This window comes from Aspergillus bombycis (genome assembly GCF_001792695.1).
Source record: "Aspergillus bombycis strain NRRL26010 chromosome Unknown contig00124, whole genome shotgun sequence".
In the NCBI taxonomy this organism is placed as follows: domain Eukaryota; kingdom Fungi; phylum Ascomycota; class Eurotiomycetes; order Eurotiales; family Aspergillaceae; genus Aspergillus; species Aspergillus bombycis.
The window spans coordinates 17,026-41,579 of NW_019170126.1; the positions used below are offsets into that span (position 1 = coordinate 17,026).

Sequence of the window (24,554 nt, forward strand, 5' to 3'; positions counted from 1 at the left end):
TCCTCTTAGAAGGTACTGTACATACATATTGAGCCTACCAGACTAGCTCGGAATGATATGAAAGTGACGTCAAAGCTTACATTGACATACGGGGTATATACAATACAATGTTCACGTAGGATAAGATGAAAAGCCCTTATTTTTGGGTGGTCGTCAACTCCCTAGCCTGCTTCTCCAGAGTCGCCACTTCTTCTGTGAGGGATTGTTAGGAGCAATACAGGAGGTGAAAAAAGGGGAAACAATAGGAGAATTCCAGAAACACGTACGATTCTTGGTGGATTTCGACTCATCCATTTCAAGCTTCAGCCATGTCCAGTAAATCACTTGGTATGTGAAGATGGCACCCAAGAAGACCTTGGCAAACGGACTTGCGAAGAGTTTGTACCGGGATACCTGGTTTGAGTTAGCCTTTATTTCACCATGGTTATTTGGCCTTCCAAACTTGAAGACAATATGCAAGTATCTTTGTCATGAAGACCTTGCCTTAGGCCCCATGGCTCAATTTACGACAGTATTAGCAGCAAGGGTTAGGAAGCTTACCCCTTCTTTGAATGAACTGGATTCGTGGGCGTTCGAGTTGCTCCCGGTGGTGCTAAATGGTCTGCGAGATGGGAATGCAGTGGAAAGAAAACGTGGCGGTGGGAGACGAGTTGATGGCAGCCGGCGAAACATATTGAGACGGGAAAGAGATATTACCTGGTCAAGTTTCGTATGTATTGGGATTAGAGGTAGTAGATTGATTCTTATATATATATATATATAATATATATACACACACACATAGATACACAAGTCAGACAGTCGTGGATGAAAGAAGAATTGATGACTCATCAGTCACATGACAGGCAGGTCGCTAAAGCCGCATTAGGCAAGCGGCTCTGCATTAAATCATGATGGACAGGCGGGGAGGAGCCTAAGGACGATAAGCTTCGAGGACCTGGGGAAAGGTCGAGGTTCCTGACCGACTTATTTCTTCTTTCTTCCATCCTTTGGCACCTCGGGTTTGCGCCCTGGACTACGTCGAGATCCGGTCGGAGAGCGGTCAGTATTGACCGAATCTATGCATCGAAGCCTGGAGCTCTACTGTGAATAGGTTTACGGATGGTTTCCAGTGGGCTCTACGTGGGTGGGAAGAGGGAGTGATGGTGCGGCAAAGGGAGGATGATTGAAGGGTTGACCTGTTGTGATTTCGCACGACGGACGGAAAATCGACGGTACGGAAGAGTGCTGTTGCCGTCGTGGAGCAAAATGGGCAAAATGACGCGGATGAAGGCACGTGCGCGGGTGCGCTAACCCCAAAGGAGGTCTAGCTGCGGCGCGGGTCTGTGGCTCGTGCCCCGGGAATGGCAGGACTAGCCGGACGGCCAGCTGTGGCTGGAGCAGGCCAGGCAAAAGGCGTGCGCGAGTCTTTCCGCCCTTCGATCTTCTTGTCCCACGCCCGTTTATTCGATGTTTGTTACTCGTGTGGCAGCGTGGATTTTGGCCCATTTGACCGTTTCGTTTTTCGCTCGTTTCTGATTCTTGTGCGCCATCTCCTGTTTTTCAGTCTCTGGATGCGATCGGCCCTTTCCTTCCCGCACCGGCTCTTGTCGTGAGATTCACTCCGATTTCTCTCTCCCGGGGCCCTGCGCTTTGCGCTTCGCCGTAGTCCCGTGGTATATATAACCATCTCTTGTCCACGGGCGGCACATCATCCCCCCAACTTTGATGTATCGTGTCTGCAGGGGAGCATAGGTCTTTGTCTGGTTGCATGAGAAACAACACCATTGTCTTGTGCTGAATGGCAGTGTCTGCTTGGGTCTGTTTACTTTTCGTTTAAAGTGACAATACGATCTACGTTTCCATTCACTCAGTTCCTGGTGAGTTCCATCGATATCCCTACATACCCATCAGCCTCCCCGGGCGCGAATTTCTCGTGTCTTTAATGATCTATCACATGGCAATTTGTCTCAAATCATTCCGTCTTTGCTCACATGGCGATCGTCAAAAGAGATCCAACCCCCAAGCCTTTCTGGCGCGATACCATGGCTCGTTTGAAGCGCTCAATCGAAGAAATCGCCAACAAGTCCGATTCGGACGATGACGACTACAGCGACCACCCCCGCTCATCTCACCGCTCCGTCTCGCGTTCCAAGTCGAGGAAGAAGGCCAAGCCATCGAAGAAGAGGGCTCGTCGCCGTTCCGGCGATGACATTGTCTCTGACGATGATGATTTCTTCAGTGAAGATGAGGAATTGTCTTATGAAGAGTCGGAGGAAGAAATTGATGCCAACGCTCAGAGGAATGCGAGAGGCCTAGTAGCGCGAAGGGCAGCCACGAACCGACCACTTTATAACGAACCCAATTCAAGCAGCATCGAGGACGATGGCAATGAAACAGAAGCAACTTCACCAAAGAAACGCAAAACTGCCGTAGTCACGCTGAAATTGGGTGATGCTTTGAAGCGACAGCCGCAACAGGACCAAGGGAACCGACGAGTCACCCGACGTACACGAGGAGCGTCGGAAGACATTTACGCGCTCACCAACTCGGGTCGCCATGTGGAAACAGTCGAACGAGGTACACATAGCCCAGAGGCCGAAGTAATACGACCAAATCGCCGCGGATCTCACTCATCGAAGCAGGTCCCCACAGTTATGGAGGATGAAGAGACTCAGGAGAAGCAGGAAGAGTATATTGAAGAGACCACCACGGAAATAAAAGGCTCTCAGATCGAGATTATGGAAAGTGCGCAGGCCAGCTTCGAAGAAGGGCCCATATCCGCCGGGGATGGCCAGCAGGGAGCGGCAGAAGCTGACGAGGGATTTGTGCCCGAGTCTGAGAACGAGGATGCTGAGCACGAAGATGACGACGACGAAGACGAAGGTCCAGTAACCCGGAGAAGAGCTCGTCCAAATAGAGGCCAGCAAATCGAGGAGCCCGAGCAGCCAGATGAAGAGGAAACCTCAGGGCCTCGTCGCTCCAGCCGAAAAAAGCCGAAAAGTTCTCAACGAAAGCGACCAAACGACGAAGAGAGCGACTTTGAACCCGAGGAGGAAGACTCGAACGATGATGATGAGGTATCCCAGACCGGAAAATCCAACGGCTCTCCCCGTAAAGCCAGCCAAGCACGCGATGATGAAGAGGACAGCACCGCCGGACGGCGTCCTGGTCTTCGCAAAAGGGCGTCTCGATCTCGTGGGCAATCCGAAGCGGCGGCTGATATTGCAGAGGAACTCGCCGAAGAACTTGAGGATCTGAGGGGTGGCAGACCTCGTAGGAGGTTGCAGACAGATATTGTGTATGAGAAACCTCGGCGCAGCCGCAAGGATGTGGATTATCGAATCATACGGCCGGACCTAGTTCTACCGATTGAAGAAGCCGAGAACGAAGTCAATGAGTCTCCCTCGCGCCGTGGTGGCCGCGGGGGTGGCGGCGGCAGTAGCTGGCAACGCACCTTATTCCCGACATATGGGCCTTTTGGAGGCGGTGGCCCGGCTGCAATTCTGGCTCCGCCGGGTGCACCTGCTGCGACTGGAGGCGTTGACAGTGATAGCAGCGATGATGAAGGGCTGCATCACCCGCGTGGCTCCGTTGCCGGTGTAGGGTCCGCTCTTGGGCCACATGGCGCTGGTCTTCTCCCCGGCCAGACTCAAACACACGACGCTGCACAGGGTCTGTCAGGGACACCGGCAAACCTGGGCAAAGTCAAGGATAAGCAGGCGCTTGCGGATGCAGACCCGTTAGGAGTGGATATGAGCGTCAATTTCGATAGTGTTGGAGGCTTGCAGGGACATATTGATCAGCTAAAGGAGATGGTGTCTCTTCCTCTGCTATACCCGGAGATCTTCCAGCGTTTCCACATCGTGCCGCCTAGGGGAGTTCTCTTTCACGGTCCTCCTGGAACGGGTAAAACCCTTCTGGCCAGGGCCTTGGCGAACAGTGTCAGTTCCGAGGGCCGTAAAGTTACATTCTACATGAGAAAAGGAGCTGATGCGCTAAGCAAATGGGTGGGTGAGGCTGAAAGGCAGCTGCGACTGCTATTCGAGGAAGCTCGTAAAACACAGCCGAGCATTATCTTTTTCGACGAAATTGACGGTGAGTGAACAGCCCCTCAAGCGTGCGTTCTAGTAACACTACTGACTTGTCTACTTCCAGGTCTTGCCCCTGTGAGATCAAGCAAGCAGGAACAGATCCATGCATCTATCGTCTCTACTCTGCTAGCGTTGATGGATGGTATGGATGGCCGTGGTCAGGTCATTGTTATTGGTGCCACTAATCGACCGGACTCGATTGACCCTGCTCTACGCCGTCCGGGTCGTTTTGATCGAGAGTTCTACTTCCCCCTACCGAATTCCGAAGGTCGACGCGCTATTCTCGACATCCATACCAAGGGCTGGGATCCGCCTCTTCCAGGCCATATAAAGGATGAGCTGGCTGAGATCACCAAGGGCTATGGAGGAGCCGACCTTCGTGCTCTTTGCACAGAAGCCGCCCTGAACGCGGTACAAAGAAGATATCCCCAGATTTACAAGTCTGATAAGAAGCTTCTTATCGACCCAAAGAACATTAATGTCACTCCGAAGGCTTCATGCTCGCCATCAAGAAGATGGTCCCATCCTCAGAGAGGTCCACTTCATCTGGCGCCTCGCCGCTCCCTAAGGAAGTCGAATCCTTACTTCGTCATCCTCTGGCGGACATTAGAGCTCTGCTCTCCGAAATCCTTCCACAAAGAAAGCGGCTTACTGCTCTGGAAGAAGCACAATTTGAGGAGCCCGAAGGCGCTGGAAGCTTCCAAAGCGAGCAGATGCAGCAAGAATTCGACAGGTCGCGAGTTTTCAGGCCCAGGATGCTGCTTCGCGGACTAATGGGCATGGGCCAACAGTATCTGGCGGCTGCCATTTTGCATTACTTTGAAGGACTGCATGTGCAATCGTTCGATTTACCTACTCTCCTTAGTGATTCGACTCGGTCTCCGGAAGCAGCTGTCATACAGCTCTTTGCAGAGGTCAAGAGGCATAGGCCAAGTGTAATTTACATTCCCAACATTGAAACTTGGTCCGAAACTGTCGGGCAAGCCGTTCTCTCCACCTTCTTGGGTTTGCTGCGGTCGATCCCTCCCACTGATCCTGTCTTGCTACTCGGAGTCCAGGAGCTAACTGGTGAAGAAACGGACACCGGGTTACTACGGCAAATGTTTGGGTTTTCTAAGAGAAACTTCTACGACCTGAAAGCACCAGGAAATGAAGCGCGGTACGAGTATTTCAGCAAGGTGGTTGAGTACATCAAAACCTCGCCAGCGCATTTTCCGGATCCTGAAAACCGTAAGAAGAGGGAACTCGAGACCCTGGAGGTTGCACCTCCGCCTCCACCAAAACCCGCAACGCCGCTCACCAAGGAGCAGCTAAAATCTCAGAAAAAGAAAGATCACCAAATGCTGAATCTTCTGAAGATTAGGATCCAGCCTATCATGGACCAGATCAAGAAGTACAAACGGTTCAGAACCGGCGTGATCGATGAGTCTCAGATCCGGTACCTCTGGGAAGAAGAGGATCCGAACATCGTCACAAGCGATCTACCAATTGAACAGCGGACTACCTTCCGGCCATTCGAGAAGGCTTATGACAAACACGGCGTCCCGGGACTCTGGGAAACCGTGTCGGGTAAATTCTTTTACAATATGGAAATCGTTACCATCGAGAAGCGCCTCTCCAACGGATACTACAAACGGCCGAGTGACTTCCTGGCGGATATAAAGCGGCTGGCCAAAGATGCACGACAAACTGGCGATCAAGAGAGAATCTTGAGGGCCAACGAGCTTCTGTCTAACGTTGAAGTTGATATTTCCACCATCGAGCAGGCTGAACCGCAGCTCGTCGCAGAATGCGAGAATGTCTACATTCGGGAACTGGAAAGGGAGAAGGCAGCAGCTGAAAAGGCCAAGAGGGCCGAGGAAGCGGAAAAGGGAGGCTTTTTGGGTCATACAGCGAACCATAATGTACCGCATGGTAATACCGAGTCCGGTCCTTCGAGTGGCCCTGTGGTGTTAGGCGAGACGTTCCCCGACCTCCCTCCCAAGGAACAGGTCAGACCGGTGACACCGACACGGCAATCAACGGCAAGCTTCTTGACCAACGGCTACCATCAAAGTGGAGGCTCAGATCTTAATGATCTGAGCGCCCATGGACCGACAAGCAACGGTTCACATGAGTCGAGGCCAGATGGGGACGGCGATGTCTACATGACTAATTCGGAAGATCACTCGGGCACAAGAGACACGCAGGGCAGTTCATTTGGGCCATCTGCACAGCCAAAGCCACCATATTCCCACACAGCGCCTTCCCAGCAGATACGACGTGAATCAGGTCTCTCAAGCTTCTCGCAGAAGGGGCCGATGACTCCAATGGCTCCGGGATCTCAGCCACACGATTATGCCAACGAAGCTTCTACTACGCAGACAACTTCAGGACAAAAATCGTCGGATCAATCATCTCTCCGTCCAAACTATACACAAAGTCCCATAGTGGGTCAAGCAATAAGGCACGATTTCCCTGACCTTACCCAGTACCCAGACCGGGTGGGATTAGAAGAGCATCTACCAGACACACAGCAAGGTGACAGCAGCCAGCCATCACCAAGGCCCCGTGAGTCCCTCCCCGGAAACGCAGATTCGCAGCCCGAACACCTTGTAAATGGCAGTCAGTCGCAACCGAAAACACAACCACCCGTGCCTCTTTTCGATGAATCTACGAAGCCGTCATCTCATCCACCCGCTAATCTCCATTCGATACTCAACGATGAGAACCACTCACCAAAGCTAATTGTGGACCCTGAGTACGTCCAAAATCTGCACGAGCAGCTCACCCAGCGGACGAGTGGTTGCTCGGTGGAGCAGCTTGAACAGATCAACACTAGCCTAATGGATTATCTGTGGCGCACGCGTGGTGAATGGAACCGCAGCAAAGTGGCCGCTGGAATTCGGGACTCATTCAATGAGATTCTTGATGACATGCAGGCGATGCAGGAAATTGGCCCTATCAGTCAAAGGACAAAGGAACAGTTGGGTTCATCATTCGAACATCTGTGACCATGCTGCTGCCCTCGTCAGGAGAAAGGGAGCCATTAATTCACTTCTTCCCTTGCCCTCACCCGTTAATCTCTCTCCCTCATCCTCTCTCTTTCTCCATTTCCTTTCTTTCCTACCCACTATCTTCCTCTTCTCTTGGTATAGGGTTGAATTAGGGGTGTTTGTGTTTTTTGACAATGGACTTGTGTAATGAAGTCAATGCTGGCTCTAAGACTCTTTTCTTTTCTTTTTATCCTCTTGTCTCTTCTACTCTCAAACTATACCTATCTTGTTTACATTTCTTATCTTGCTTATCATCGACGGAATGGCTGTTCTGAAAGCCTGCAAGTGTTTCTTTTTGGTTGGTAGTACGGATTCTACGGGCCGGTTTGTTTTCTTTTATGCGAACGTGGACTCGTGCATGTATGCTTTAAGACATCTCATTTGCTTCAAAATTTGTAGACAAGCTTGTAGATAAAATGAATCGGACACCAAACATCAGTGACTACGGAGTAATATTGAGTCAATAAATCCCAGAGAATTGAACCGTATGGCAGTGAACATGTGACGCGGCCAAGACACCAGCCTGTCCTTTCCCGAAGGAGGGCGATCATCACCGCCTCGCCAGATTTCCTGCGGCCAGAGCACTACGAGTATCTCTCCCTCCCTCATACAACTCTGGCATTGTGCTACTTATTGTCGCGCACAATTTTTAATTGCAACACTCTTCGCAGATAGCGCTGCGAAGGCTTTACACGACAACCAGAGACGATATTATGACCCCAGCCTAAATACTCCCCGCCGACATTTAACCTCCGTTCGATCGCTCTTCCAGGACCACTATATTTGTCCTATACAACGCCATGGTAAACTGGCTCAGTCTCGCCGTGCCGTTCGCCTACCTAGGTGTCCTGATCGGCTCCCTAGCAACCTTCTCCTCATTATACCGCAAGCGCAAAGCCCGTATGTTCAGCGCCGCTTTGAAAAAGCCACGTTCATCAGTATACTAACCAACCAACAACGTTTAGAAAAGGCGTACTCTCTAGAACCATGGTTCCCTGCTCACCTGCAACGAGATATCTACTTCTCCCTTCTTCACATTGACCCGCCTACCACCTCCTCCAAGGAGAAGAAGGCGCCCGCTGTACCTGAGTCGGTGCTTAAGGCTGCGCTTTTAAGACGTGCAGAGGAGGATATTAAGCGGGTCTTGGCCCTGCGCAGTCAGAAACAGGCCTTGTCTGTGCTGCTTCAGCGCGGTAGTGTGGGTGATGATTTGTGGCAACGGTTTCAGAGGGCGGAGAAGGAGATGGAGGATGAAGTTCGCGATGTTGTTTCTGAGGTTGGTTTTTTTTTTTTTTCCGCCGAGCTTCGCTTTTGGACACCTTGAGAATGTGGTTACTAAATGGTTCGAATATAGGCCAACGCATATGTACCCGGTTGGGGCCAAACGATTTTCCAGTCTGCCAATGAGATGATGAACAACACCCTCTACCGCGAGCGCATCGCTGAACAGCAGGCTAAGTTGGACGAGGAACGTCAATGGTGGGAAAAGAAGAGAGCCAGCATCAAGGAAGGATTCATGAAGGAATTGGACGCCGAGGACTCTACTTCGACCGCACCTTCACAGAAAACCGAAGCTCCGACTGACACGACTCCTACCACGACCAGCAACTCCACCCCTGCAACAAAGACCCCCGATTCATCTGGTGCGCCGTCCTCGGTAACTGGAAGCGACGACGATGCTGTTTTGGTCGAGGCTGACGAGCAGCCGGGGAGTCCAACGTCCCCAAGCAAGAAGAAGAAGAAGGGCAAGAAATAACGGTTTCACGCTCGTGTTTTTTTCGCTTCTGTTTCGTCCATGCATTAAAAGATACTCTTACACTTGTTCCATCATAGGCATCTGTACTTGGTGTGCTGAATATAACTTGATATTCGAAGAGAGACAGGAGTGGTATTTCTTGGCTTGGTACCTTTGTTACGATACCTCTCTCTTCTGGGTGAGAAAGTAATTTTCGGGTCGGTATACCCTGGGCGAAACAGCCCGTTACCGTAACGTAGATGTTAATCCTCCGCCCTGCCACGAAAACAGCTGGCCAAGTTGTCTGCTGTACTATACGTTCAACCTCAATCAACACTTGAGAACCCTTTCTTCTCAAACTTTAGCACAGGTTCATAGTGTCAACCTTGGTTCCTAATTAAATAGGTTCTGGGCCGGCTGGCTCAATGGTAGAGCGTCAGTCTCCTAGCAGGCGATTGGTCAATGATCAAACTGAAGGTTCTGGGTTCGAGTCCCAGGTCGGTCGTATTTTTTTGCATCTCTTTCTCCGCGGCGTTCGTGAGATGGAGATGACGAATTGACTTTTCTGTCTTATTTTTTGTAGTGATTTGCGACCACATTGGTTTATCAAACTCGTTATGTATATATTGAAAGACAAGATATCATTATCAGAACCCCCGAGCGTCAGTCCAACATTGCCTGGAGGGCGTGGATCTAGACAGAAGGCGCCCGGTGCTTGTGTAGGCAGTTAACTATAACATGGGGTTGGGCTAGGCTAAAGCCGGGTTGGCGATATAGAAAACATGAGCTCAAGTACTAACTACATTTCCCGCTTCTCCTGGGGTGCGTTGCCTCGTGCTTCTTTATTCAGTGGGATTTCAGCGTGGATAGGCCAGCTTACCACTGGGAGAACAATGCTTTCAACGTACTCGGGTCTATAACAAGAATGTTTGAGGGGGTCAGACATATTGATATCTCTATGCCAGACCTCCGCCAGCACTCGACTATCCAGTATGCAGTCTGGTGGACGAGCAAGGTATCTTGTCTATGTTACACTGGGTTCACCGGGCAATTCGCCAGCGGCCATGTCGCTCGGCATAAGAGCACTAATCAAGATGCCGATTTAACATATGTCTTGGTGACTACGATATATCTGCGAGGTGTTACTTGGTTCGGGTTAAAATTCAGGTTGGTAGCCCAGTTATCTAATCTTACAGGTGATGGTATTGCTGACGTACCGACAGAGCCTCTCAGTAAATCAGGCCGCATGCTTTCTCGATCAACCGATTGACTTAGGGTATCTTTAGGGCATTAGAGCCAGGCTTTGCTGGGAGTCATGGCCAGTACGTGGCGGTGTTGTCCCTGGTATGGCTGGTTAACGTAGAGTATCTCCGTATTTGTGGCATTTTGACTAAAGAGGTTGGATAGCTTCAAGGCAAAAGGCTTTGAAGGACAGGTTATGTCCGGCCTTCAGCCAGCCCAGGAACTACAGTTTTGGTCTCTGGATGGGGTTTTGTTATCAGCCCGGCTCATCTGGACCTTATGCCCTGGATGTAGTACTCTAGTTTCGGTTTCTCTACGTTCCCAGAGGCAAATCCTGGGATAGGTGGTCCTTTGCTCCCATTGCATTTAACCTTGACGCTTGGCTGTCGCTCTTGCCGTTTGGTTGGTTACTTGGCATGTAACGGGTGTGGGTCAATTGGGGATAGTATAGAGTATATGGGGATGTACTAGAAAGATATACCATCCTTGCCCCTGTCACAGCCTGGAGTACATTGAATCAAGTATATATATATATATATTTTTTCAACTTGGCAACATTACGCGGGTATTGCGTATTGGGCGCACTAAATGAATGATAAATTTGACAAGATAACTACGGCATAAAATATATAGCAACTCAAATGTGGACCATACAATCTGGTATAGAAGACAAGAGGTACTATACAAGTAGAAGAAAAGTATATCCTGGAGCTGGTTCGGCGCGCTAGCGCTTTTAGATTTTTAGGGTTATGTAGCGTAATATGGAAGCCGAATAATATATCCAGTCTCCATAGTCTAGTGGTTAGGACGGCGGTCTCATAGCAATATGACAATTCCTATCTAAAGGATTTGCAATCCGCAAGCACGAGTTCGATTCTCGTTGGAGGCATTACTTTTTTTTGCTGTTTTCCTTTTGCCTGTCCTGGGCCCACTCCTCGCACGGCGTGGGTCGATATGTACCGAAGCTGAATTCACGACTCACAAACAAGGGGTGTTGCTCTCCTGTCAGTATCACCCATATAACTTTCTATTGGCTTGGTTCACTGATACTCGGGAACATGCAGGGAACAATCGGAATATCAGTCAGTCTACTTGAATGTTTTGATGGTCGAACGCATATCTTTACCATGGCTGCGGACTATGTGATGCTGGTCGACAAGAGTGGTCCGTAGTACTATTTATGGCCCTTCTCACTTGAGATCTACTATAGGGTTCAGGAAGACAAATTCAGATATCGGGAAGTAAGAATATCATACGCAGTGATCAGGCGGATTGTAAGCTATACGATGTATCAGATATATATGTACCTATACCAGGAGGCGCTGCTGGGTGAGTATATGAGAAGGATGTAGCAGACAAAAAGCGGAGCTAGTTGGTAGCTGGACCTGGGCTGGGCTTAGGCTATTTACTCCATAGTACGGGAGATATCTAGAGGAAAAACAAGGTAGGAAGGAGATCAAAAAAGAATGCCTCCAACGAGAATCGAACTCGTGCTTGCGGATTGCAACTCCTTTAGATAGGAATTGTCATATTGCTATGAGACCGCCGTCCTAACCACTAGACTATGGAGACTTGGTTGAAGTTCAGCGCCAAAGTATGGCCTTATGTTCAACCACAATACACCTTGCTTTCCAAGAACCACACTCAATTCGCACTTCATGCAGGCCAACAAACCAGGTCTCGGTATTGATACATGGATCCAGCTATAATAACATAGCATATACATACGCGGTTGGAAATCCCTTCTCTTGGGCAAATCACGAACAGGATCAGCTGTCTCGCAAGTAACCTAGCCATTGGTACCCCCCAACTGTACCCAGTAGGACAACGATACTAGTGTACATGCATTTTCTGGCACTGATATTGTTGACTAAAGTGGCAACTAATACCGATGTCAAGATATCTACACTGGAGAAGTAGTACGTATCACTGTGGATGTGCCGATTTGAACCATATCTGGAGAACCCTTAATCATCCCGCGCTAATATGTAGATGAGCCGAAGTTTTGGCTTCTGAGGTTTACATCACGACAATAGAGAGAGGAGTAAGAGGTACAACCAGCTAGGTATGTCGAGTCGCCCCGGACTGGCTTATCAGCATTAGACAACTGTTATGACGTCGCCGACGAAACGCTTGAGCTTCAAATACCAGGAGCACAGACTGTGCATAAATTCAAGATCTCAAGCTTTGTTCTTTGTGCGGCTAGGGCGTCAGGACAGAGGTAGTCCGGAAAGCAATTTGTCACGCTTTCTCGGTCCTTGAATGTATCCCACTCTCTTGAGTAGATAGATGCCATTTTTTCCGTACGTGGGGAGCCCTAAGATGAAACATTTTGACCCGAAGCTTGTCTAGAATTGGCTTTTCTGGGCACCGGAGGAAATCTTAAGCCGGTGACGATCAGAGCAATCTGCCGAAAATTAACTCCAACCGAGTAGTAGTTGTTGATCATAATTTCCCTGTGCCTAGTGAATCTGGTAATGAAGCTCCATACGAACAAAGGCTTAGAATGGTGTGATATATATTCCTCGACGAGGTCATTGAACAGCAGTCGACTCCCTATTTTGGAAGTAGACATGCTCAAGTAAATCTATGCAGGCCATTTGGTATTTGATCAACACTAACGATATCGTTTGAAAGGTGATTGTAAGAGATAGAGCCAGGGCACCCTATTCCACAAGGCCAAAAGGTCATATAATTCGGGATCAACGATCCCGAATACCCCGGGGGCATCTATATAGTATACCGCCGTTACAGTGATATTATTTCTTATTACGCGTGTAATTACCCTCAACGGACTGGGGATTCAGGTATAAAGTTATCTCAGGTCAGATGTGCAAGCATATCATTGAATCTTACTTTTCTTCTTCTTCTTTTTTTTTTTTTTTTTTTTTAGATAAATGGGATGACTGACGTACCTTCGATATACTTGCCAGCCGAGGATATGCGGGGCCAGTTATGAATCTGATCGACGATCTGATAACCGTCATGCGTTTATACTTTATCAAAAGTAGGTTTTACATAATAGTACTATTAGCGGTGTTCATTCGGCCGCCTATACCTTGTAGTGTGCTGGGATATAGGGGATAGCTCCACGACAGATGAAAGCGGAGACTGTCATTGAATAACGTAAGTATTGTGAACGGAGAGTGACATGCGTGGGAATATTGATATGTTATCCTATACAAAAACGAAGCCCACTTTTACTTCACTCATTTTGCACCAAAAATTGGATTCGAAATAGAACTGAAGCGCTAAATGTGCCGCGGTTCTGGGCCCCACGTATTATAATCTCCCCCGTCTTATGGTGAGGTTTCTCATATTCACAAAAAGTAGGACCAAAAGGCCACTCATATTTGAGTTCAAAGAGGGGACGATGGGAGGGAGTACGTGGAAAGTAGCATATACACACAAGCCAATTGAAGACTTTCCAACGGTGTATGTACCTTCAAGGGGAGTTCGCTGAGTGCCAGTCAACACTGCTGTTGGTCTCTTGTCCAAAATGCATCTATATATCATTATACTAGTTACATTCTTAGACCTTGTTTATTCTTGGGGAGGCCTCTCCGCTTCGACTTTGGATGAGTATTGTTTCTACTCTATTTATGAATCGCTATCAACCCTAACATGGCCTGTCCCTTACTCACAAAACGCCGTATGCAACAACTCTGTGCAGGTAAAGTCTATCTATACATCCGCAAAGCTATACTGTTCGGACGAGGAGCTGTCTGCTGGGGTAAATTTGTGGACAAATTACTGCCAGAGACTCTACAGTCCACTGGACCTTGATGGGATATCGGGCAATATAACGAATGCATACTTGTCGGAACTTCCGCATCTTGACCCTAGTCAATATCAAGGAACGATATTGACATCAACTGTATTACTGTCACACTCATACTATCTCGTTGCCTTCCACAGTTACGTGAGACACAACATTCTCGATTCATCGATTGGCCAACACTACTGACTTCATATCACAGCTAGCGAAAGACCAAGCATTGCCGAAATCAACGCAGCTGAGCTGGAGTGTAATGGGCTATTGGGGTGGAATTTTGCTCATGGGTATACTACATCGTTTATGGACTTCATTACGGCATATTCACGGAGGAAGTGGCAGACAAGATGTGGAGCGAAAGCGAGCGCAACAGTTACCAGAAAAAGCTGGAATACAGGATCATCTTAGCTTCTATTGGAGGGCTTACTTCGCCGTCCCTGCAGCTCTTGGATCGTATCATCAACGCCGATTCCTGGGATGTAGCATTCCGAATCGCCCAGAGGTCCTAGTGGTGGTGGGATTTTGGATAATGTGTATTATCCTCAACTTTGGGTTTCACGACATCTTCATTCCAAATGCCACGTACGGATAGTCGTACTCCTAAATCACGTGGAATTGCATCGACTAACATGCTCATAGGATGCCAACAATATCGCAGCAGGCATGGAAGTATGTTGCTCAACGGACTAGCATGTTCGCATATGCCTGTTTTCCATGGGTGTGGCTATTCGCTGGAAGGAACAATATCTTTATTTGGGCCACTGGTTGGAGCTTCAGTTCTTTCAATGTCTTCCACCGACACCTGAGTCGTCTCACTGCCCTCTTCGCCTTTGTACATGCGATATCATATACTGTCTTGGATACGATCTATGGTAAGGACTTTGAAACCTGTCCGAAGTAGTCACGCAACTAACGAAACTCATACAGGGCCTTATTACGAGGAGGGACTGCATGTTATTTGGTTCAAGTTTGGTATTATTGTGAGTCTGAGCTAAGCAGTCTCAAAGTTCCTTCTACTAATATATTAGGGTGCCGTTACGATGGGGCTACTCTGCGGTCTCTCCATCCCCTACTTTCGTACTAAATGCTATGAGTTGTTTTTGGTTGGACACATCTTATTTGCAGTGATCCTTCTTGTTGCGGTTTTTCAGTGCGTCCTTCATATACTCCCTCCCAGTCCACGCCTTTAGCAGATGTCAGGCTGGCTCACGATATGCAACAGACATACTTCTGTTTTCGGAACTAAATATAACGCCTATCTCTGGCCAGTGGTTGCCATATGGTGCTTTGACCGGTTCTTGCGCATCATACGCCTCGCATATTGCAACATCCGCGCCTCTACCCGTGGACGTGTACAAACAACCACAGCGACGGCAACGTATAGCAAAGATGCTGATGTGATCCGACTAGATATCCAAGCAGGGGGTTCAATTAGGCCTTTACCAGGTCATTACTTCCACCTATATCAATTATTCAGCTGGCGTGGTTGGGAAAACCATCCTTTTACAGTCGGCGCCTGCACTGCACTAAGCACACCGTCACCATTGACATCCTCATCTAATGCACAACAAGCGCCCCACTCTATGACTGGAGCCCTTAATGAAAAGAAGCCGTTCACTTCAACTACCACAGAGATATTTACACAGGAAATCCAGTCTTCTACCACTGCTCCTGCTCTTGGAAACCTTGTTTTCTGGATTCGTCCTTATAACGGTTGGACAAAGCGGCTGAAAGATCAGTGTTTACGCTCATCATGCCCTGATGATAATACTGAAAACGGATATTATCAAGCCTCTATCCCCATATCTTTGGAAGGCCCTTACGGTCATACACTTCCGTTACATCACTACGGCACCGTGCTCATAATTGTTGGGGGCACCGGCATTGCAACAGCAGTACCTTACATTCATGACTACGTTTCCAGATTGTCAAAGACAGGCTCTAGAAGGTCTGGCAATGGCAGCACCCACACTTCCAACCTTACTCTGGTCTGGGCATGCCGCGGCCATGAATTCATGGAGCAGCTTTGTGGTAGGGAACTTGCCAGTGCACTAGAGCTAGAGGGATTTACTGGGCGTTTCCACTGTACGAAAGGCTGTGGTAGCCACTGTGCTGCTGACGACAAAGATGGAGAACTGCGTATTGAGCGTGGACGCCCGAATATCGAGAATGCTATCTATGGTGTCGCTACAAAAGCGCAGATTGAGAGGCACAGAATGGCGGTGCTTACATGCGGGTCTGCCCACATGTCGGATGAGGCTAGACGCAGTGTGCATAGTATACTGAACAAGGGGTATGGAGGAATTGAGTATTTTGAGGAAGCATACTCATGGTGAGGCATGTCTGCCTTAGCTGAATATTTGTGACTGCTGTATGGACTGAGTCAATCAACACAGAGATACGCCGGGTGTGTCGGTCCATTCATCTGAAGTCGAAGGTAGTGGATTAAATAAACAAGGCTTTCTTGGCCCTCACTTTTGTTGCCCAGTTGTATCTGTGCTATGGTAGAGCATTGTTCCAACTATTTTTAGTGGTTGCAGAGTCGGACCAGTTGTGGTATGGAAACCACTCAATTAGATCTCAAGAAATCAAGGTCACCATAATGCTGAATCCCTTCATATGGTCGGAAGACAGTTTGGCCAGTGGTTCTTGATGCTGTGGATAGTAAGTTGACACTGTTACTGGTTGGTATGTACCCTTGCTTCGTGTCAGAACACCAACGAAGAAGTGGACCTGAAAATTTAAAAGTTTAAAGAGGATCTATCTAAGGCATAGAGCCTTCGCAGCCAACGGCTCAGCTATGTTATTGTAGACTAAGACTGTATAGCATCAGCGTCATGCCGCAGGTTCATGTTTATATTGACACCCTCGACTACCAAGGGCAGTGTCATTGGCCAATGTTGAAGTATGAAAGCCACATTCTTTTCCTATATACTGACCACCAGCCTCTTTTTTTCCTCGACAGCACTGTCTGTTCCCTCCATCCTTACCAGAAGGAAATTGTTGCATACAGCGTCAATGCCAAGGATATGCGTTTGAGGCCCTGTACCACAGTAAGGAAAGGTTGGGTTAAAATCACTGTAGGTAATTATCTAGACAGAAGAGGAATCATCTACCACTTAGTGAGTGAGGCTGTACTGCTTCAGTCTGATAGGGATTTGGAATGGCCGGCCTTCACTCGTACGGCGAGAAAGTTGTACCGCTACTGCCCGGTTTGTTAATGATGCGGATGATCACTGGAGATTTCGCGCCATTTTCCATATCTGATCTGATTAACATGGTAGTTTCTAGGCTACTAATAGGAATGGAATGGAATGATCATTCAATGTTCGTTCTTGCGAGGGGCACCATACGCAACGGAATGTTGGGAACGAAACACACGATCTTGGGTACTTAAACTCATCTGAAGGGCTTGGATGCTGCCGTCTCGGGCGGTGCCCACGATGTTGGGCCCGGGATATTCCTCTATCGCAACCAGGGATCGGGGTATGAGGACTGGGAGTACCTTGGAGAATGGTGTAGTGAGCCTGCTAACTCGACCTGGGGCAACGGTGACTGGGCCAAGGTATGGGGGTACAATTTCGAAGTTGGGAATGTGTTCAGTCTCGACAAAGAAGGCTACGATGTCAATGGCGAGACTTTCATCACCCTCCGCGTTGAGGGTTCGTATGTCCCGATCACCGAATCTGTTACCTCAATGCAAGGAATGCTCTGGGCGCCCGGAGCTATCTCGATACCAGACGGCGGAAACGTGACTTTTGAACCGACTATGGCAGGTGTGCTTGACTGGGGATCATCCTCATATGCTGCAGCAGGAAATGTCTTACCAGCGACGTCTCAAGCCTCCGAGAAGAGCGGTGCGCCTGATCACTTTATCTCGTACGTGTGGCTGACTGGGGACGTTTTCGGAGGCGTCGCCGGATCCCCAAGTGACCAGCAAGGCTGGCAGAACCCGCTACTGCTTCCCCGTGAATTGAATAAACATACTATTTCCAATGTGGTGGATAATGACCTTGCCTGGGAGACTGGCTCGTGGCGTGTGGATGATAGCGAGAAGAGCTGCCTTAAGCTTGAAACAATGGGGATCAAGATTGCGAGGGAGACATACAAGGCAATGACAAACACGACGGCCCTTCAGCGAGCCGAAGCGCACGTTGAGCGATGCCTCGTCCCTTCGAGCAGTCGCCCACCACCAAGTTCTTTGTTCTGAAGGCTTAACTCTCATTCCCAAAGTCTGCCCGTGACTCTGGTGTTCAAGCAGGTTTCAAGATTCTTCCCTCGGAGCTTGAATCGACGACTATCTACTACCGATTCTCGAATGAATCGATTGTCATTGACCGCAGTAACACAAGCGCAGCTGCCCAGCCAACCACTGGAATTGACACTGCCACCGAGTCCGGGCGTTTGCGGTTGTTTGACATCAGTAAGCATTGCAAGGACGACAGTAAAGATGAGGGTGATGATAGAGAGCATGGCAGAAACTGCCACATTGCCAAGCGTAACGCGTTCGCTGCAGAGGATGAGTCCCACATCGAGACTCTGGATCTCACTGTTGTGGTTGACAACGCTGTTCTCGAAGTTTATGCTAACTCACGGTTTGCCCTTTCTACCTGGGCTCGGTAAGTCCTGCCTGAATGGGTTTCAATTACAAGAAACTTGCTAACCTCATGTGCAGTACCTGGTATGCCAACTCAACCGAGATTAGCTTCTTCCATAATGGCGAGGGAGAAGTCACTTTCAGCGACATCAGTGTGTCCGATGGCTTGTATGATGCCTACCCAGACAGGGCGAGGTAATTAACGTAATTATAGTGTATAGGATGATTGTATATTGAATGTGTATATTATAGAGCTTGAAAAGAAGCTATAGCTGTAGCTAGAATGGTGAAAGTGGGAGACCAGCTTGGGTAGAACAGTTGGCGGGCCGCATTTGGTCGTATGAAGTTAACGATATTTAATTTAGAGTAACATTTCTTACATAGAGGCAGCCAGTGCGATTGGATGGTAAACTGGAGCAGCGTGTATATTTGGATTATGTGTGTGTGGGTGTTGTGCTGAGCCACCTGTTATGGAAGCGAGTTAGAATATGGACTTATACAGTGAGTGCATTGTCTTGAAGTTAATTTGAAATTACAAAACGTACGGTGTCTTACTGAATCTACCAAAACATTCGACCTGTGTTGCTTCAAGTGTCTCAAAGCTCGTATAGTAGTGTCGAGGTCTGAAGTAGTCGATAAGTCCTGCCTCTCAATGTGTAGAAGACCGCTCGTATCTACCTGCTGGATATAAGTTTTGCTGTGTACACTATAGACCAATTGGGTACATAACGTGCATCGAGCCTGTGATTAATCCGGAGGTTTAGATCTTCCCTTTGGTGGGCAATCTTCCGTCAGACACTCTCAGTATTCTTTACCTTGCCCACGGCAGTCATCGCCATATGCACAATACCAATGACCACCACCGGTATTGTTCACGTTTGGCGCCTTCATGACGAGCCTAATCAACCTGGTCAGTGAAAGAACGATTAATGTAACGTGAATCAGTCACTCACGGTCCCGTGGGCTGGTTAGAACACACCGAGCTATACAGGTGCCTGTTGACGACTTGTACTGTGTACGCAGTGTGCCACAGTCAGTTAGAATGGACAACTTGCAAAGGATGAAATAGAGTACTACTCACATATGCCATATCGTACCAGAGGCAGACCGTTGCATTTATATCTGCACTACAGGTCTTGGTCTCGCCCACGGTCCATGATTCTGTCACTGAGAAACCAGGCGAAAACCACCCAACGTTCGCTCCAGCCGAGACAGCGTACCCAAATGTATAACTCGTAGTGAATCCTACCCCCCCAGCCCTTCGCACCTGGGCCATCTCGGCACTCCCCTGTACTGGTCATTTGCCTGTGGAGATAGTCCGTATGTGGGTTTCCACCCCCGACGAGCTCATAACTGCAGTCTCCCATACAACACATAAACTGGTGACCCAGGAGCTGCCTCTCTTCCAATGTGTTGTTTGTGCCTGTTGTGCTGTTCATGTGGATTACATGTGCCAGAGATAGGCTTAGGCAAATGAGAAAGGAGATTTTCTGGAGTATTTCACACATTTTGACTTGCAATATGTATAAGTACGGAAGGCCTGGATAACATGCATAGGGTACGGTTCAACATATAACAACTCTTGCTCGTGCCATATAGATACAGTGTTAACCACATTCTGTGCTGTTACCCCCTAAACTTAATCCAAGTAGAATGTCAGTCTGCCCCTCCATAGCTACCTTAGAGGCTCAACGAGAGTTGTGCTAGTAAAGTGTACGAGCGGGAGAGACGAGAGATAGCGCGGGTTGTCAAAAAGATTGAAATTACTGGCTTGCGGTCAGACCCATACAGATAAGCTTGCAGAGCAATATCTCCACGTGGAGTAGTCAAGGTCAACATCTTCTGTGTAGATCATAGTGAAGGCTTGCACCAGAATTGTTGTTGTGTAACCAGTTAGAAGAAAGAATTAAATCTCACAAATGCCGACGAGTGCCAGTGGCTTCATGAGAGTCAGACGATGACTGCACTGCATTGCCTTGTTGTATGTAGTCAGGTACGACTTGACTAAGACTAACTAGACAAAGACTACGCCCGGCAAAAGTCTATGATACATTCTGTTTAAGATTGGCCAATTGGATTTCATAGCACTGTTGTCTCTTTTTTTGTGCTTGGCCTTAGCCTTGCTATGCTATGCAACTCAATGGAGGCCGTACAGCGTCGGATCCACCAATGCTGGATTGTCGACTACCTCCCGAATGGAGAGAAACAAAACAGAGGCCCCTTTGTTCGATGCGTTTATCTCGGATTGGATGAGTAACCGCCTTGGATTTAGACAAAGACTGCCTGCCTTCCTCCTGTTTTGTTTCATTTCGGTGGAGGAACCGAAGGCTGGAGCTGCAGGTGAATTGTTCAACCCGCAGGCATATGAGGTAGGAAACACCATGATCCAGCATAGTTTGCGCAGAAAAGATACTTAAGCCACCCCCTGTTCGTGAGATCTGTATACTCTCGGTATTTTATCTTTCACCTGATCTTCTCATCATCGTCTATAAGAGATCCAGAAAATCAGATCTTTCCCGGTTGAAGATCAACAACACCATGTCTGCCACAGAAACAACGACGGCAACAACAGAGCTGCCTGTGCAAACTCTGGAAAGCTTACAGGGACCCGAACTGGACTCGAAAGATATATGTTCCTTTTACATTCGCGACCAACCGAACGAACCAGAAGACTTGGACGCACTCCGAACCTGCTGCACGCCAAATATCATCCATAGATACAACGAGCACCAATACTGGTGTGAAGTTCCCCAGCGTTACTTCCCTCCTACGCCCTACTTTAATGTGTCTAATAGGACGATTGAAAGATGGGTGGATGGCAATATGACCCAGTGTATGAGAGGCACTCATCCGAGTCATCATGTTGGGTCAAGCACATGTCACTTTTCCAGATACAATGTCCGCAACGATGCCGCTTCCTTGGTTGTAGCGTCTGTGTCGTTGTATCTTGGGCTACTGAGTGGCCTGTGGTCTGTGGTCTGTGGTCTGTTAGGTTTCTGTTGCGGTAGGTGGTTCCTGGTGTGGAGAGGATTAATAGGCTCATACCTTGCGTGGATAGGCCTGGTTATAGTTATAGCACAAGTGGTTTGGAAGATAATCTAATCGGAGGGGCAAAATTTTTATTAGCCACTGGGTTTCAGAAAACATAGAACGGTCCCAGCGTTCCAAGATAGCTCAAGAGAGGAAAAATCTATTATAGTACACAAGAGCCATGATTATATACATAGCACCACTACCTGAACGCCGATCCGTATATTGCATACCACTCTGCTTTCCCAAAGCATGCCGCTAAACACCATGATGTACTTTTCCTGATTATTAAAATGATGATTGGTGTAGACCTACAGTAAAAGGTCATTGCCCTCCAACGACGATTTAAGGTCGATCCCCACAACATTCATCTCTTCTGCGATGGACGCAATTTGATCTTCAACTCTGTTCAATTCAGTGGCAGCCCGACCCATGATAATACGTAAAAGGTCAGTCATTATATCAAGCTGATACTGCTCCCGCTCCTGCGGCTCGAGAGTCTCGAGAGTAAGCCCCCGCGCCTGGAGAGCAGACACCTTGCGCTCGCTCAAGATCTCCACCAGCCTGTTGACATGGGAGATGTTCTCCTTGCTTCTAGGGGTCGTCGAGAGGCGACGCAGACGGCGCTTGGGTGTGTCAGGCGGGACACCGGCCATCCGTGCAACTTGTAGGACTATGAGACGAGCGGTCACGTCGTCGGGAGAGAACCCGAATGTTGATCTCAACGAGCAAAGGGCAATTAGTGTGCCAGGGAGGTCTTTAGAAAGACAAAAACAACGAATGACTTGGTTATAGAGTTCTTTTGAGAACTCTTCTTGCACGGCGGCTCGGCCCCGTGTAGGAAGGCGAGAATACCACTGCATCATCTCCGCATAAAGGCCGCGAGCAGACGGAAAGTCTGCAACAAATGTCGTGCGACCGCGGTCATACTGAAGTTTACCGCAGTCCCATAGGCAAGCAAAGGTTTCCAGATCCGGTTGGATCGATGTAGACATGGTTTGGAACTTGTCCCATAAAGATCCGATATCCTGTTTCCGGAGCTCGGCATATAGGATATGGTTCATGAAATAGGAGTTTGGCTTAATCTGAGCATCGCCGAGGCATTTGACTAGATATTTGATCATGCCATCGTCGCTTCTTCGGGTATAATGGAGGAGTAGAATGGAAAATGTCTCGATGTTTGCGGATGGAATCTCTCGTTGCATCCACTTGGGTATGCGAGGACTATCTGGATCGGGGCTTGCGGTCAATTTAGGAGAGCTCCCAGTCGAATTGGTCCGCGCCCAAACACTGTCAATCCGCTGTTGAACCATAGACCACCCCAGTCGTTCGGCTTTCTCTCGCGCGTCGGGCTTGCCGTCACGAAGCCAAGCGGCAATCAACCCATTGAGATGTTTTGAATCCGGCTTCACTCCTCGCTCATACATCAACTCAATCACCAGCGCAGCAGAGTCAACTTCACCCATTCCAATGAGCTTCTTCATCCAGCTGGCATAGAAGAATCGGTTCTGGAACCTCCGAGGTAGGACCGTTAGCGTTGAAAGCGACACCTTGTTCACATCCTGCTCCGAAATACTAGATGCCTGGAGATGACCAACAAGGCCGACGGCTGCTGTGTAGAGGGAGGTCGAATCGTTTGCTGGGTCCTTCCCTGTCACCATCATATCTTTGAAAACTGCGATAGCCAGATTCGGTCTACCGGCTTTTAAAAGACCAATGCTGATATTATCATAATCGTCCATAGTTAAGGTGTTCTCAAGAAGAGTCTTCAGTTGTAGGTATAAAGCCCACGCCTTGACCTCAGCTTCTTTGCCAGGCTGCCGCCCCCAAGCAGTAATAACCGGAAGGAGGATGCGAGGTTCGCGTGACTTGTCATTTGCTAAAAACGCGAGAGCGATGTCCTGTGCTCGTTGAGGGTCATTTTCAGCAGCAAAGAGCCGTACACCCAATTTCCAATATGCTTCAAGGTCTTGCTTGTTTTGCGAGAGCCCCGTTTGATGTGCTTCCCACTGATCTAGCGCTTCCTTTGTTTTGCCAGTCTCTCGGAGCGACTCGATGTAAGAGAGGAGATGTGGTGTCGAGAGCGATTTTCCAACTGATATTGCATCCTCAGCGAGTATTTGGATATGACTTGCGCGGGAAGATCTTGTGTGGTCACCAGCTTGAGCATGCCATAACAACGTCAGAGCTTCTTCGGGTATTGACTCTAGGAATTCCGGAATCATCTGTTTGCAACGACGGTACCATTTCCATAGTTCCGGCCCGAGTGGTTCGTTTGATCCATCGCTTGTGACCCGGGCTAGGCATTGGTTGAATTTCTCAACATAGGAATGGTGTTCCGGAGTTGTTACTGCAACCTCAAAGGGGCGCCGTACAGGTTGTTTTGGCGAGTTGTCTTTCCCTGTCAAATTCCAGTTTTCCTCCTCTTTGGCCAGGCCCTCAAATTCTTCTTTCAACATCTCATCCAGCTCAGTATCAAAAACCTGCTCAAGGCCAATATCGGGCTCATCCTTGCCATGCTCCATCTCATATTTTCTCAGAGCCTCTAGTGCAATGGCTCTCTCCTTCTCGGGTAGCTCCCTGATGAACTGACTATTGGGGCCGTAAGGACCCTCTTTCAAATCCTGCAGTTCCTTCTCAAGTCTAGCCAGTTCGCCCTCCACTTCCTCCCGATCGGCGCTGTCTTCGGCTTCTGGGTTGACCTGCCTTCTCTTTTTGCTCCCGCGAGTATCTTGTTCATAAAACCGAACCTTGTCATTGGGCCCGCCATACTGGAGGGAGCGTGGCGCTACGACGGAGAATGTTCGCCACAAAGAAAGAGACGGAGCCGACGGTGTTCTGCGCGCCACATGCTGATACCACCGAGCTCCTCGAACAGCTTGGCGCAGCATGAAGTATAGGCGGTTAGATCATCTGACAAAAGAACACTAGTGAACAAAAGTTGCTGTGACAGTAACAAAGTAGAAGTTTTGCGGAGAGTTATCGCATGGAGCTCCGCGGCGGAAAACCAATACCGCCCGGTTTGGTTTAGCGTCAACGCGAGCTCCGCCGCGGTTTTAGTAAATCG

General features: G+C 48.7%; 6 protein-coding genes across 6 annotated transcripts; 4 read left to right on the forward strand and 2 right to left on the reverse strand.

Moving 5' to 3' along the window:
* Positions 1–136: 136 nt before the first annotated feature.
* Positions 137–672, reverse strand: ABOM_010680 (uncharacterized protein; the record flags this gene model as incomplete). Its single annotated transcript, XM_022537808.1, has 3 exons — positions 137–192; positions 267–393; positions 541–672. The coding sequence occupies 3 exons, from the start codon at positions 670–672 to the stop codon at positions 137–139; spliced, it is 315 nt and encodes a 104-aa protein (XP_022384697.1).
* Positions 673–1,973: 1,301 nt separating this feature from the next.
* ABOM_010681 (chromatin segregase YTA7) lies at positions 1,974–7,066 on the forward strand (the record flags this gene model as incomplete). Its single annotated transcript, XM_022537809.1, has 3 exons — positions 1,974–4,077; positions 4,138–4,484; positions 4,586–7,066. 3 exons carry the CDS (start codon positions 1,974–1,976, stop codon positions 7,064–7,066), a joined length of 4,932 nt encoding a protein of 1,643 aa, XP_022384698.1.
* Positions 7,067–7,908: 842 nt separating this feature from the next.
* On the forward strand, positions 7,909–8,864 carry ABOM_010682 (Sec63 complex subunit SEC66; the record flags this gene model as incomplete). Its single annotated transcript, XM_022537810.1, has 3 exons — positions 7,909–8,008; positions 8,074–8,384; positions 8,463–8,864. 3 exons carry the CDS (start codon positions 7,909–7,911, stop codon positions 8,862–8,864), a joined length of 813 nt encoding a protein of 270 aa, XP_022384699.1.
* A 5,279-nt stretch (positions 8,865–14,143) lies between these two features.
* ABOM_010683 (ferric reductase family protein) lies at positions 14,144–16,196 on the forward strand (the record flags this gene model as incomplete). The annotated part of the gene is made up of 5 exons (XM_022537811.1): positions 14,144–14,442; positions 14,500–14,732; positions 14,788–14,840; positions 14,889–15,010; positions 15,083–16,196. 5 exons carry the CDS (start codon positions 14,144–14,146, stop codon positions 16,194–16,196), a joined length of 1,821 nt encoding a protein of 606 aa, XP_022384700.1.
* A 561-nt stretch (positions 16,197–16,757) lies between these two features.
* Positions 16,758–18,656, forward strand: ABOM_010684 (glycoside hydrolase family 32 protein; the record flags this gene model as incomplete). Its single annotated transcript, XM_022537812.1, has 5 exons — positions 16,758–16,765; positions 16,826–16,913; positions 17,339–18,028; positions 18,094–18,479; positions 18,536–18,656. 5 exons carry the CDS (start codon positions 16,758–16,760, stop codon positions 18,654–18,656), a joined length of 1,293 nt encoding a protein of 430 aa, XP_022384701.1.
* A 3,142-nt stretch (positions 18,657–21,798) lies between these two features.
* ABOM_010685 (pentatricopeptide repeat protein) lies at positions 21,799–24,378 on the reverse strand (the record flags this gene model as incomplete). Its single annotated transcript, XM_022537813.1, has 1 exon — positions 21,799–24,378. The coding sequence occupies one exon, from the start codon at positions 24,376–24,378 to the stop codon at positions 21,799–21,801; it is 2,580 nt and encodes an 859-aa protein (XP_022384702.1).
* Positions 24,379–24,554: the final 176 nt, after the last annotated feature.